Raw genomic sequence first — 13038 nt, 5'->3', positions numbered from 1 at the left:
ATTTGTGGTGGAGAAACTCAATTCTTTGTAGTCCATTTAAAGAAAGCAGTCTGTACGAATATTTATCCTCTAAAACATATCACAACAGAATTTAACGCTTTTTAAGACAATTTACTTTCAAGAAGGTGTTTAATTTTGCTTGAGCTGATACAGATGTGGAAAATCATTACTAATCTGAACACAGCAAAACCCCCTGTATGAAGTTAGCATTTAAAGCGTGTATATGTACATTCAAGTGTTACTTTGCCACTGGGAATTTTGCTGTGTAAATTACCTGCAACTTCGTTAAAAAAACAAATTACACTATGCTAAAGAAAATGACATTTGTATTTTGTTGGCCAAACCTGATTTTAGAAGATTCTTTCAAATAAAAGAAGAGTTAAACAGCTTAGAAAAAGCTTTATTGTTTTCACAAAAAATAAGCCATACAGTAGATTTCTAGATTGGGGGTACAATGAAAACAGTAGTTGCTGCTACTGTCTCATACCTCAAAAGTTTCATTTCAGGTTTGGTCACTTTACAAAGAGTTTTGAGTTCTCCAAATGTCTTGATGTTTTTTTTTTCAAGGAACTGTACAGTAGTTTCCTTATACTGTATTTCTCAAAGAAGTGAATATTAGATTACTGACTCAAAATATCAACTTTATGAGTGAAAGTGTGTGTAAATAAGCATGGCTTGTAATAAAATTGCATCTCACCCAATGTTGGTTCCTGGCATCTGTTTGAACATGGGATTTGAAAATGGATTGGTATTAGACTAATTGCAGTTAAAGCCACAAACAGCTGTAGGTCTTTGAAGATTTCTATATTCTTTCTGCACTTTTTTACCTAATCAGGTAGCTAATGAAAAATTAAGAGTAAAAAAAAGCCCAACACCAATTTTTCCTAAACGGGACATTGTGTAGTAGTAGTATTAATTTAAATCTCTGCTCCATTAGCACTGTACCTAGGGATTCATTTAAAAAAAAATGATTTGTAATGTCATTAAAGCAACTAGTCAAGTTGGAAACCAAGCTAAAGTGAACAGTAATATGAATAGCTCAAAAGCACAGTGGGTGCATCATAAGAAAAGTAACTCTCACACAGAGCAAATATTTTATATAGTTTTGATATAAATTGTATACAAACTGAGCAAATATGAACAAATAGATGACAATAATGTGCTGTGGTTGTTGATTATTTGATTTTAAAGCATACTGTCTATTTATCAAGGAAGAATGTCAGACACACATTCTCCCAGCTTAATAGTTTTTCAGTGTCTATGCAGTTCATTTTATTGCTCTCTAAAAAAGGCAACATCCTTTTGTGAAATGTGTTATGAAAGGAAACACAAATCCCAGTAACAACCAAGGATAATACAAGTCGGAAAATGTACACATGGTGTAACATTTGGGTGCATTTGATGACTTAGTTAATTGATTTGAAAGTTAAAGCATTGAAGCCTTTAGGCAATTAGACAATTAGCTTCTGATAGCCAATTAGCTTAACTGGAATCAACATATGGATGTATGTCAAACTCACTACCTCTTTCCTTGACATAATGAGAAAATTTAAAAAAATCAGCCAAGACCTAAAAATTCTACTAATCTGGCTCATCCTTGGGAACAATTTACAAAAGCCTGAAGGTTTCACTTTTTTCTGTACAAACAATAATACGCCAAGTATAAAAACCATGGGACCACACAGCTATCATATCGCTCACTTAGGAGACTGTACTTTAGCATGAAAAGTGCAAATCAATCCTAGAACAACAGCAAAGGATGTTGTGAAGATGCTGGACGAAACAGGTAGACAAATATCTTTATCCACAGTAAAATTAATCCTATATCGACATAACCTGAAAGACTGCTCTGCAAGGAAGAAGCTACTGCTCCAAAGCCACCATAAAAAAGCCAGACTGCAGTTTGCACTGGGACATGGAGACAAAGTCATCTGGTTGGATGAATCCAAGATCAAACTGTTTGGCCATAACGACTATCATTATGTTTGGAGGAAAAAGGGTGAGGCACACAAGCCAAAGAACACCATCCCAACTTTTAAGCATGGGGGTGGGAGCTTCATGTTGTGGGGGTGCTTTGCTGCAGGAGGGACTGGTGCACTTCACAAAACAGATGGCATCATGAGGAAGGAAAATTATGTAGATATACTGCAACACCATCTCAAGAGCTCAGTGAGAAAGCTGAAGCTCAGTCACAAAGGGGTCTTCCAAATGGACAATGGCCCAAAGCATACCTCCAAAATTGTGGCAAAATGGCTTAAGGACAACAAGATCAAGGTACTGGAGTGACCAGCACAAAGCCCAGACCACAATATGATTGAAGATTTGTGGGCAGAACTGAAAAAGCGTGTGTGAGCAAGGAGGCCTACAAACCTGTCCCCAGTTACACCAGTTCTGTCTGAAAGAATGGGCAAAAATTCCATCACCTTATTGTAAGAAGCTTGTGAAACTCTACCTAAAATGTTTGGCTCAAGTTAAACAATTTAAAGGCAACAACACTACTAAATATTAACAAGGTGTATGCAAACTTCTGACCCATTGGAATCGTGAAATAGTCAATACAAATTGAAATAATTTGTGAACATTGTTGGAAAAAAATCCTTTGGCCCTGCTTAAACAATATGCCAAATTTATAGTTTGTTAGTATAAAAACTGTGGAGGGGTTATAAAGTGAGTTTTAAAGAATCCACAATAAGTGACTGCAAATGTCTGAATTCAAATGTAGGATCAATTACACTGCACAACAATTTTTTTGAAAAGTCTTGCTTCCTGAAAAGTTTTTGCTGATTGTGACAGGTACCTACTGGGTATGCACAAATATAGTTTTGGTTTTACTGCATTACGTAGGGACTCTGAGAAATAGACATTTATATGTTTACTAACAATAACGTATTTAGTCACGTTTATGTTTTGTATAAGCTAATAAATTCAACAGAATTAAAAGTGTTTTGCTCTTGATTTTCTTTTGTATTCAATGTCTGGTGCATCACATTGCAGTTTCCAACAGTAGTCAGCAAGCATTGACGGATTCCAGTTGCCCTGGTATCATTTCTCCATCGTAGCAATGTCCTGGTGAAACCTTTCACCATGTTCGTCACTGACAGCACCGAGACTTGTGGGGAAGAAGTCCAAGTGTGAGTGGAGGAAATGAATTTTGAGTGACATGTTGCACTTCATTGTCTTATATGCTTTGAGAAGTTTGTCTACCAGCTGAATGTAGTTTGGAGCTCTGTAATTGCCCAGGAAATTGTCAACAACATCTTTGAAGGCTTTCCAGGCAATTTTTTCCGGCCGAACTAACAGATCTTCAAACCGCTTGTCACTCATAACGTGTCTGATCTGGGGACCAACAAAAATGCCCTCTTTGCTCTTGGCATCAGTTATTCTAGGGAACATATCTGTCTTAAATAACGAAAACCTTTGCCTTCCTTGTTCAGTGCTTTCACAAAATTCTTCATGAGTCCCAGTTTTATGTGAAGAGGAGGCAAAAATATCTTTGCCAGGTCGACAAGCGATTCATGTGTCACATTTTTCTGTCCTTGAACTAACTTTTTACGGAGTGGCCAGTTCTGTCAAGAATAGTGTGACTCTTTGGCACGGCTGTCCCATTCACAGATGAAACAGCAGTACTTTAGCCGACCTGCAGTCCTAGTAACAGAGCAACGACTTTAAGATCTCCACAGATATTCCAGTTGTACCTGCTCTACTGGACGTGCTTCAGCAACAGTTCCATATTCTCATACGTTTCTTTCATGTGTGCTGCATAACCAACAGGTACCGAAGGATAAACGTTGCCATTGTGTAGCAGAACAGCTTTCAGGCTTAACATTGACGAATCAATGAAAAGATGCCACTCTTCCGGGTTGTGATCACAACCCAAGGCTGAGAACAATCCTTCAGTGTCACAAAAGAAACAGAGAATTTCGAATTGTACAAAAAATTTGGTTACATCATGATGTCGGCCACGAAATACAGAAATTTTCGTACCTAGTGACAGCAAACACCATTCCTGCAGTCTCAAACCCAGCAGCTCGGCTTTTGCTTTTGACAGACCCAAATCTCTAACCAAATCGTTTAATTCGGACTGTGTTATCAGATGTGGATCGCCTGATGAGCACAGTTCAAAATCTGGGTCAATGTTACAGTCAGTACCATGCATTGCAGTTTCTTCATCTGGTTTGTCTAAGGTCCAGTCCTCTGGTGGTTTCGGAATTGGAAGACTGTCGTCATGTGGCACGGGTCTCATTGCTGAAGGCTGATTAGGATATTCAATTGACTTCTTGTTTTTGGCAGAGAAACCAGACACATTAGTCAAACAGAAGTAACAGTCCATCACATGGTCTTTCATGGTCTTTCTGTTCTCACCATATCATCAGAACAGCAAACGGCATCGTCTTTCGAGTTGCTCTGAGCCAGGCTCTCAGACTGACAGCACATGTCGCACAGCAAATGTGAGGCGTCCATTCCTTGACTTGATCACCAATTTTGCAGCCGAAATACAGATAAGCTTTCTTCACAAGAGCAGTCATCCAACGTCTCTGAGGCGCACGTATATATTCGCCACAGATATAACAGAATATATCGCGGCTGTTACAACATTGACGAGACTTATCGCCCAACACCAAAACGTCTATAGCATCAAGCTTACTTACTGTTATATTGCTACAGATACAATACTTTACTATACTGATACTATGCATACACACTGGCTATCTATATCAACCAAATGAGCAGGATCAGTGTATGCAAGCCATCTTTATAGCATGCTGAGACAACGTCAAGCTCGTTCAGACCTGCCCAGGATATCAACTTCCACAGAACAGCTTCCAACCTTGCCTGATTCCACACCTGAACATGCCCAGGCTGCACAAACCGTTGTTGATAAGTCACTTACGGGAGCAAAAATGTTTGGATACAAATATAAGAAAAAATCATGACAAAACTGAAGATTTCTCTGAAACAGTACGTGATGAGTAAATTTTGATGTGATATTCGTGATCAGCATCCAAAAATCTATAAGAAACACCCAACAGTGTTCAAGAAGCAAAAATTTTGTTGTGCGGCGTTTTATGGTCTATGGTTAGTTAATGGTTGTGGAGGGTCTGTGACGAACTGTAGTTCAAATTTCTTAAATTTACAATTTTTGAAAGAAGAACCCAACTGAGAGTTATCAGCTCTCCTTTGATCAAATGTGACACACCGTTTACTTCAAATGCATATTTTGCAGTTTATATATTCATGACTATATCTTCCAGTTCTTTAAAGCTCTTCAACTACTACACTTATTCATAACACAGAATAACAGAGAGCACGCACAGTCCCTACTACAACACATCATTCACATTTACCACTCATCCACTTACGTCTTCAAATGCCAATGTATGCTCTGATGCTACAGAAAGATTTTTCCCTTGAATCAGATTATGTTTATTTTTAAAAGTTTGTTTATTTATAAAACATAAAATGTGCTCTCTGCACATGCGACACCCATTTTTAACACGTTTAATAGGGGTTTTTTTTAGGAGATTTTGATTGTAGATGTTTCATCGTAAACAGAAGCTTGCTCTCAGGTTAACTAGTGCCTCTGATCTTTGCAGTTCAAAATCACTGCTCTTACTCTGAGCACCGCCAACATAAAGCATTAGATTGGTTTATATATGTGAAACTCAGTGAGCTGTCTAATTGTTACCACTCTGTTTTAATGAAAATTCACTGATGGTTGTCTCCAGATGTATATATTAAACATCTGGCTTCAGCAAGACTAAACTCATATTGAAGATTCATTTTGCCATCAAAAGTGGCTGTCAGATGAGTAAAAGAGGAAAATGTACAAAATATAAAAGCTGAAGATCTCTCTTAAGTTAAGTCTGAAACATTAAACTAAACCTTATTTAAATCCACACATATTGTTTCTGTTTAAAAGACAGACAAACTCACACAGCCAATGCTTTATAATGTGCAACTAAAGAAATGCTCTGTCCAGGGGTTTCTCCTGCATTCCATCCTACTCTTCGAAGGATAGGCTCCAGATTCATAAAGTGGGTTTAGAAAATGAATGGATGGATGTATTTGTGTACTTCCAAGCAGAAGTTTCATCTTTATGTTGCTAGATGAGTAAAAGTTATGGAAAAATAAGTTTGTTATTCCAGGAACAAGAGAAATCCGACAATATCAGATTCCATGAAGTGTGTTAAGAATTAGAACATAACCAAAAGAAAAAGAGGCACTGAGTATTCTTTACGCCAGGGGTCCCCAACCCCCAGTCCGCGGCCCACTACCGGTCCGCAGCCGTCTGACAGCCGGGCTGTGAGAGAACTGCCGGCAACGGCGACTCAGTCAGACTTTTCAGAACGCTTGGCAGGCGGGGCTTTGCAGCGGTGCAGAGAGAGGAGAGAGACCGAGGTGAAAGACTATTACAACAAAGTATTTTTATGGTCCCGACTGTTTCCTCCAATATGACATGAGTCTATAGAAATCACGTTACTACGAAGTACATTCAACAGATGCTTTCATTACAACGAAGTGACCTTGAAATTCTTGAATGAATCATCCACAGAGCAGTTAGATCTGTAGTCGCAGCTCAGTTGTGCACGTTTGCACAACGATCCCCAAACAGAAACATTGTAAAAAATTCTCTTTCTTCGAACTTTCCTCGTACTGTTTTTTTTTTTTTTTTTTTGCTGTTTTTGTTGTCTGTGGTTTTCATTGATTCCTTTTGCTTATTGCTTGTCAACATTTGAAAAACATCCATTGGAATTTAACTCATTGTCACCCTCCTATAGAAACAGTAGACACGAAAAAAAGATTGCAGTGTTGATGTTTGTGATGTGCAATCTGTTGGACTGGCAAATGTAAAGCATATGTCTTTGTTATATGCAAAAAAAGAAGAAAAATCTCAGATTGCAAACATATGCGAACTGCTTAATAACTTTAATAATAATTGAAATGTTATGTAAATTGTGTATAAAACTGCCCCCCCCCCAACCAACCCCCCCGACCGGTCCGTGGAAAAAAAAAAATTTGCATCTAATAAAGTGGTCCTTGCTGTCAAAAAGGTTGGGGACCACTGCTTTACGCCATCAGATGTCTATATGGAATGTAGAGCCCAATCTAGTCTGTATACTACATTCTATGACAGATATTCACATTCACCATGGATGCATCCATCTGAATACTGAATGCTCAAGAGAGTATTAAATCTCCCTGAATATTGCTTTGCTTCCCTGCTCTTTGTTTCCTTATACCTTGTTGCGCTACCTATCACTTGTTTATTTTGAGGACATTGTATATGTTAAATGGGGCAACCGGGCTCATTCCCCAGCATTTCAATTTTGTAGACTGTTAATTCCCTCGGTTGATGACACAGTCAGTCTGGAAAGAAGACAAAAGAAGCAGCATTTTTGGGAAGCTGATGCTTGTTAAGGTGTTGGATGACAGAATTTAATATTGCAGTTTTTCTTTGTGCACTTGATACATGTGTTACGTTTGTGCCCAAACTTAGTGAGCTGATGATCCTCTCAACCCTGTCCCTACCCATGAACGTCTGAGCCTCTTTTGTTACAGTGGTCATTAAACATTATCTCTCAGAATGGCTACACTCTGAATGGACAAAATGCACAGGTATGACACTACTCTTTTAACTGAGACCACAATCAACAGTGCTCTATCCTTAACCTGACAAAAGGAAAATATTAAAACAAAAATTAAACCAAACTAAACTTTAAAATCACCTTAGTGGCTTATAATTACTAAGAAACCTCAGAGTGTTTTTCCCATATCGGTTCATCTATTCTGATGTCACATCAGTAAAACTTCTAAGCACATAGACACATCAATGAAAAAAACAGAATGCCAGAATTATCCACAGTAAAATTATTATCCATCTTATTACACACCAAACACACACAGTACTCCAAAAAGTGACAGAAATATAAAGCTGGTCCATGAACAGCTGCAGGGGCCATTTTAATGTCAAACATCTTCTGAGAAACGCATGCTTAACTCCCAGGGACTCGCAGATAAACAAAAAATTAACTGAAAACAATTAGTCTTCCATATGTTTCCCAAGTCAATCAGAAAAAAAATTCTGCTGTACAGATACAGAGATGTCATACCCCAGAGGCATCCCATGTCTTCCATCAGGTTATGAAGTTCTTGTTTTGCTAACCTTTAGACAACACATTATGAAAAAGCATGCTCTTTGCCTTTGGAGATCTTCCTTCAATAGTCTTCTCAAGGGCCCTTTCTGATGCTAATGTCTGAAGTACTTCTCTATCTATATATTTCTTGTCAAAGGTAACAAAATAAGTTTCAGATCTAGAATACTAGGCAGGTTACAGTGTGATATTATTAACTAAAAAATACACAGATGCAAAAAATTTGCTAATGGGAGTTGTCACACTCAACTCATGGGGCACAATTATGTGGGTGAGGGTTTGAACAGTTGAGAGCAAGTGGCAGGTTGTTGGTTTCACTCCAATTCCATATAAATTTCCAACCTTAAAAGTTGAAGAATGGCCAGCAAACTACCACTTTCTGCTTCTTCTGATAGATTCATTATGTAAGGAGCAAGAAAGGACAAAATTAACCACCGAAAGTGCATGACGAACAGCGCAAAGGTTACAATTTTAAAGTACTCCAAAACAAGCCATTTGAAGATGACTAGCAATGGGTTTACAAAATATAAACTAACACTTCTGAATAAAAATCTTTCTCCTTCTTGTAAAACCATTTTGCTATATTAAGAGTGAACATCCACTCCCACGTTTGGGTGAAAATTATTAAGCGGAATCATTTAATTCAAATCCTTCAAATCCATTTTCTGCAACACTGGCATACCGATTCATAACATTCAACTCAGCTGCCAATAAAACTAGAATCATCAAAAACTTTAAGTGGAAATCAAAATTGATTGTGAATTAGGAAAAAACAAAATAAAACAGCTTTTAAGCATTTAAGTGTGAATTACTGATTTCATTGCCATCACCTTTGAATTTAAATTGTGTTACTAAATATGATTTAACAGATTCAGAACTTTTAATAAAATGCAATTTTTTAACAGGAAAAGAAAAAAATTAAACATTTCAGTATGTACAGCTGTATTCCCTTTTAAGTGTACAAGACAAAAATGATGCATTAATCTCAGAATATGTTATTACAAAGCCTGTTCTGAGATATGCCAGAAGTAGTTTCCATTTCATTACAAATATGGTGCAAGAATAACAATTGAAGGTGCAATTCAGCAATACAATCCATTGCCATATTAATTTAACAATATTTCTCATATCCAAAAAAGTAAACCCAACCCTCAACCCTAAAAAAATTTACCTATTGATCCGCATGGTACAACTTTTTGCACTAATGTATTTTCTTTCTTTCTTTCATGCCTGTACATTAGATGAGGTTTGTTATGTTCGTCTTCATATTCATCTCCATTCAGTTTCAAGAGAGGCTCCAAAAAATATTCACTGTCATGGATTCGAAAAGTGCCAACCTAGAGTAAGCAAGAGAAAAGTATGGAACATGAGTGCATTGTTTTTCTCAAGAAGTTATACATAACTCCATAGAGAATAGAGTGGATTCAAAGAGTATTTTCATCCCTTCAGTTTCTGCACACTACAGTATATGATGTTGTACAGTTAGTTTTAAATTGATACATTTGACATTTCTACACTCAATAAACCCATAATGACAAAGTGAAAACATGTGTTCACAAAGTTTACAAATTTATTAAAAATTAAAAGCTGAAATCTCTCATTCATATAAGTATTCAGAACCCTTTACAAGCAAGTCTTCTTGAGTGAATCTTTACAAGCTATGCACACCTGAATTTGGACAGTTTATCTCATTCTTCCTTGCAGATCCTTTCAAGCTGCATTAGATTGGATGGAAAGCATCTGTAAACTGCCTTCTTCACATCTCTCAAAACATTCTATGGAGTTTAAGTCTGAGCTTTGGCTGGTCCACTTAAAGACAGTCAGAGACCTGTCCAGAAGCCAAAAGGCAGGGAAACCTTACAGTGTGTTCTCACAACAGTGTCCCAAGTTGGTAAGATGGTGGTGTAATTGTAAGCAAAGAATTTGGTTTTGATGCCAGTCCATTAGTGCTGGGAGGTATACCGGTTCATACCGAAAACCGTTTTTTATTTTTGTTATGATATGGATTTTTCTTATACCGCAATACCGAAATAGCCTAAACAACGTTCGGAACGTGGCGCTGCGTGAAAATGTTTAAGGGGGACCTTTTCACTGCTGCACCACTAAACACCCATGCAACGGAGTACATGTGTTAGTGGAGGTATTGAGCGGTGAAAATGGACAGAGAACATTCTGAAACTGAAGCTGCAGCAGATGATAAAGTTGAACATGATGACACAGAAGAACTTTTGCCAAAAAAAGGAGCCTTGTCTGTTGTCTGGAGATTTTGGTTTTAAAAGATCGGATGTGGACCAAACAACTATTTACTGCAAAACAGAGGCGGCAACACGAGCAATTTGCTGCACCACCTCAGCCGCAAACATGCTTTTGAGTACCATGAATGTATGGAACTAAGATGGGCACCTCCATGTCCTCGGGTAAAACTGAAAAAGCTAGAGGACACTCGAGTCAGATGTTACTTGTAGACGCATTTGCTAGAGGTACTGCCTACAACAAAAAAAGCAAGCGTTGGATCGAGATAACCAGCGCCATTACAATCCATATAGCTAACGTGTCAGTGGACAGAGATTGATAACATTAACAGAAAGTGTAGTTGGTTTAAAAAAATATTTACTCTTTATTCCTTTTGTAAGACATGTTCAGTGCAATACAACTTTTGACAAGCACCTCTGAATATTTTACTAAGTCTAAATGCCTCTTTGGTTGGTTAAAAATATGTTGTCAAAATTATCGTTTAAGTTGTTTGCAAAATTTGTTCAATAAAAAGGTTCAATATTTTGACTGCAACTGTCATGCAATGTGATTCCTTCTCTTCATTAGTGCCACCCCCTTTATGGAGCCATGCAAACCTGTATTAATACTTTTGTGCACATTAAAATTATTTTTGTACAATGTACAATTCTCATGAGAGTGGAATAGGTTATTCTTAGCCAGTCTACTGCAGTAATTGCAGTGGAAAATGTGGTTAACATCCACTCATTCATGGGGAAAAAAATACCGTCAAATACTGTGAAACCAGTATAATTTTGAAAAATACCGTGATATAGAATTTTGGTCATACCACCCAGCCCTATAGTTCATTACATTGAACTTTTTTTTTGGTCAAGCATTTCCCTCACTATTTTTGTTATGGCTATAAGACACCTTGGATGACATCATATTATCTCCAAAGTCCATTGCAAGCAAGGCTTGCAAGAGTAATCTCTCACCATTACATCACCATCACCACCTTCCCAGCACTGTTCCTCTATTGAAAAATGAAGCTGTATAAGTTGGTTGGCAATGGAGTGAGCAGCTAAGGGTCTGAGAAAGTTGTTGTAAATCCAAAGCTGACTCAAATCTCATAACAAACTGGGATCACAGGAGTCACCATTTGTATTTAACCTAAATATCATTATTTTTTGCCACTCGAATCTACAGCAAAGTTTAAAAATAATGCCTGGGCAAAGCTGGAAAACAGAGTTTCAAAACAGTAAGTGGTATGAAGTAATACATTTTGATCTGTCAACAATAAAACAAATTTTGATGGGGCTAGTGTTGGATAAGTTTTAAAATTCTCACTCCAGACTCCTTGTTGTGCTGCATAAACATGCACCTCCTTGCCTTGCCGCACAACACTTTGAATTTTCCTGTACATTAAAAGCACATCTACACTTCTCCCTCACAGAACCCAAGATATAAACTGGGTCCCCTGATTAAACATTGTTTTTTAAATGTTTAAATATTCTCATGTTCAAGCGATTTTTCTCTGAGTATAATGTTGTGATCCCCAATTTTGAGAAAATACATACTAATAATATTGACTGAAGACTCTAAACTGGCCTGGCATGACTAAGTGTGGCAGTGTGTGTTGGTTTTGCCTTGTGGGCAATGAAAACAGAACAGGCACAGTTTTCTATGACAAAAGCTGTATTGACAAAAAACACTGGCTCCTAAAGTAAATACATCAGATGCCCAAATAAGATTTTAAAACTTGGTAATCTAAATTTAAATTCTGCCTTTTTGCCATTGGATAGATAGATAGATAGATAGATAGATAGATAGATAGATAGATAGATAGATAGATAGATAGATAGATAGATAGATAGATAGATAGATAGATAGATAAAATATAGCTTTTTACAGAAGCTCACCAAGTGAACATTATAAAAAATTACAATACCATCAAATACACACAATAATTAATAAAAAAAGAAAATTTTGACTTTCCTAAAGATAAGCGAAGAGCAATCACAGATTCAACGATGCATTATAAAGGCATATCTCTATTGGTATAATGGACCCCAGCAGTAATTCTTCACATATTTAATTAAATAAATTATTATAAATAAATAATTATTGGCTGAAAGTGCTCAATAATAGTGTGTCATAGAGAGGATGTGCAGCATTGTTAAATATGGGTTATTTCATTTTATCCCCAACACACTCAAGACACTAATAAAAGAGAGGCTGCTATGCACCATTAGTTATCCGATCCATTAATACATCGATATTTCCAGGGGTGGGGGTTGATTTGTTTTCGATCTTATGTTTGCAAAAATTGATTTACTTGTATGGAATGTTGTGTGATTTTAATAAAAATCAATAAAATCCAAAAACAAAAATCAATATTTTCCTAAGTGGTTCAATGGTGCTTCATCTATTGTTGAATGATTCCCCCCAAGATATATAGAGTTTGTATGATAAATGTGAGACAGATAGCGCTGAACTTTAACATATGACATAATGCACTTTACAGTTTAGACTAACTCCAAGTCACTTGTTTTCAGCTCAGGCATGCTTTCAGAACTAAAAGGACAAGTTTTCCATATAAGCAACAGAAGTTCATACATCTTTACAATTGCTGGACTTTATCTCTGAACGTTCAGTATTACCAGTTCAATAA

At 37.0% G+C, this 13038-nt stretch overlaps 1 protein-coding gene across 2 annotated transcripts in view; it reads right to left on the bottom strand.

The window, feature by feature from the left end:
- The window catches only part of LOC114658728 (A disintegrin and metalloproteinase with thrombospondin motifs 20-like), a 403005-nt gene that overhangs the window by 314665 nt on the left and 75302 nt on the right, over positions 1-13038 (bottom strand). For both annotated transcript variants that reach the window (XM_028810774.2, XM_051919511.1), the window contains exon 3: positions 9325-9490. In XM_028810774.2, the coding sequence (XP_028666607.2) occupies positions 9325-9490 (166 nt within the window). The remainder of the gene's footprint in view (positions 1-9324; positions 9491-13038) is intronic.

The sequence above is a fragment of the Erpetoichthys calabaricus genome, chromosome 1 (assembly GCF_900747795.2).
Source record: "Erpetoichthys calabaricus chromosome 1, fErpCal1.3, whole genome shotgun sequence".
NCBI lineage: Eukaryota > Metazoa > Chordata > Cladistia > Polypteriformes > Polypteridae > Erpetoichthys > Erpetoichthys calabaricus.
This window is presented reverse-complemented; position numbering and strand designations above follow the sequence as displayed.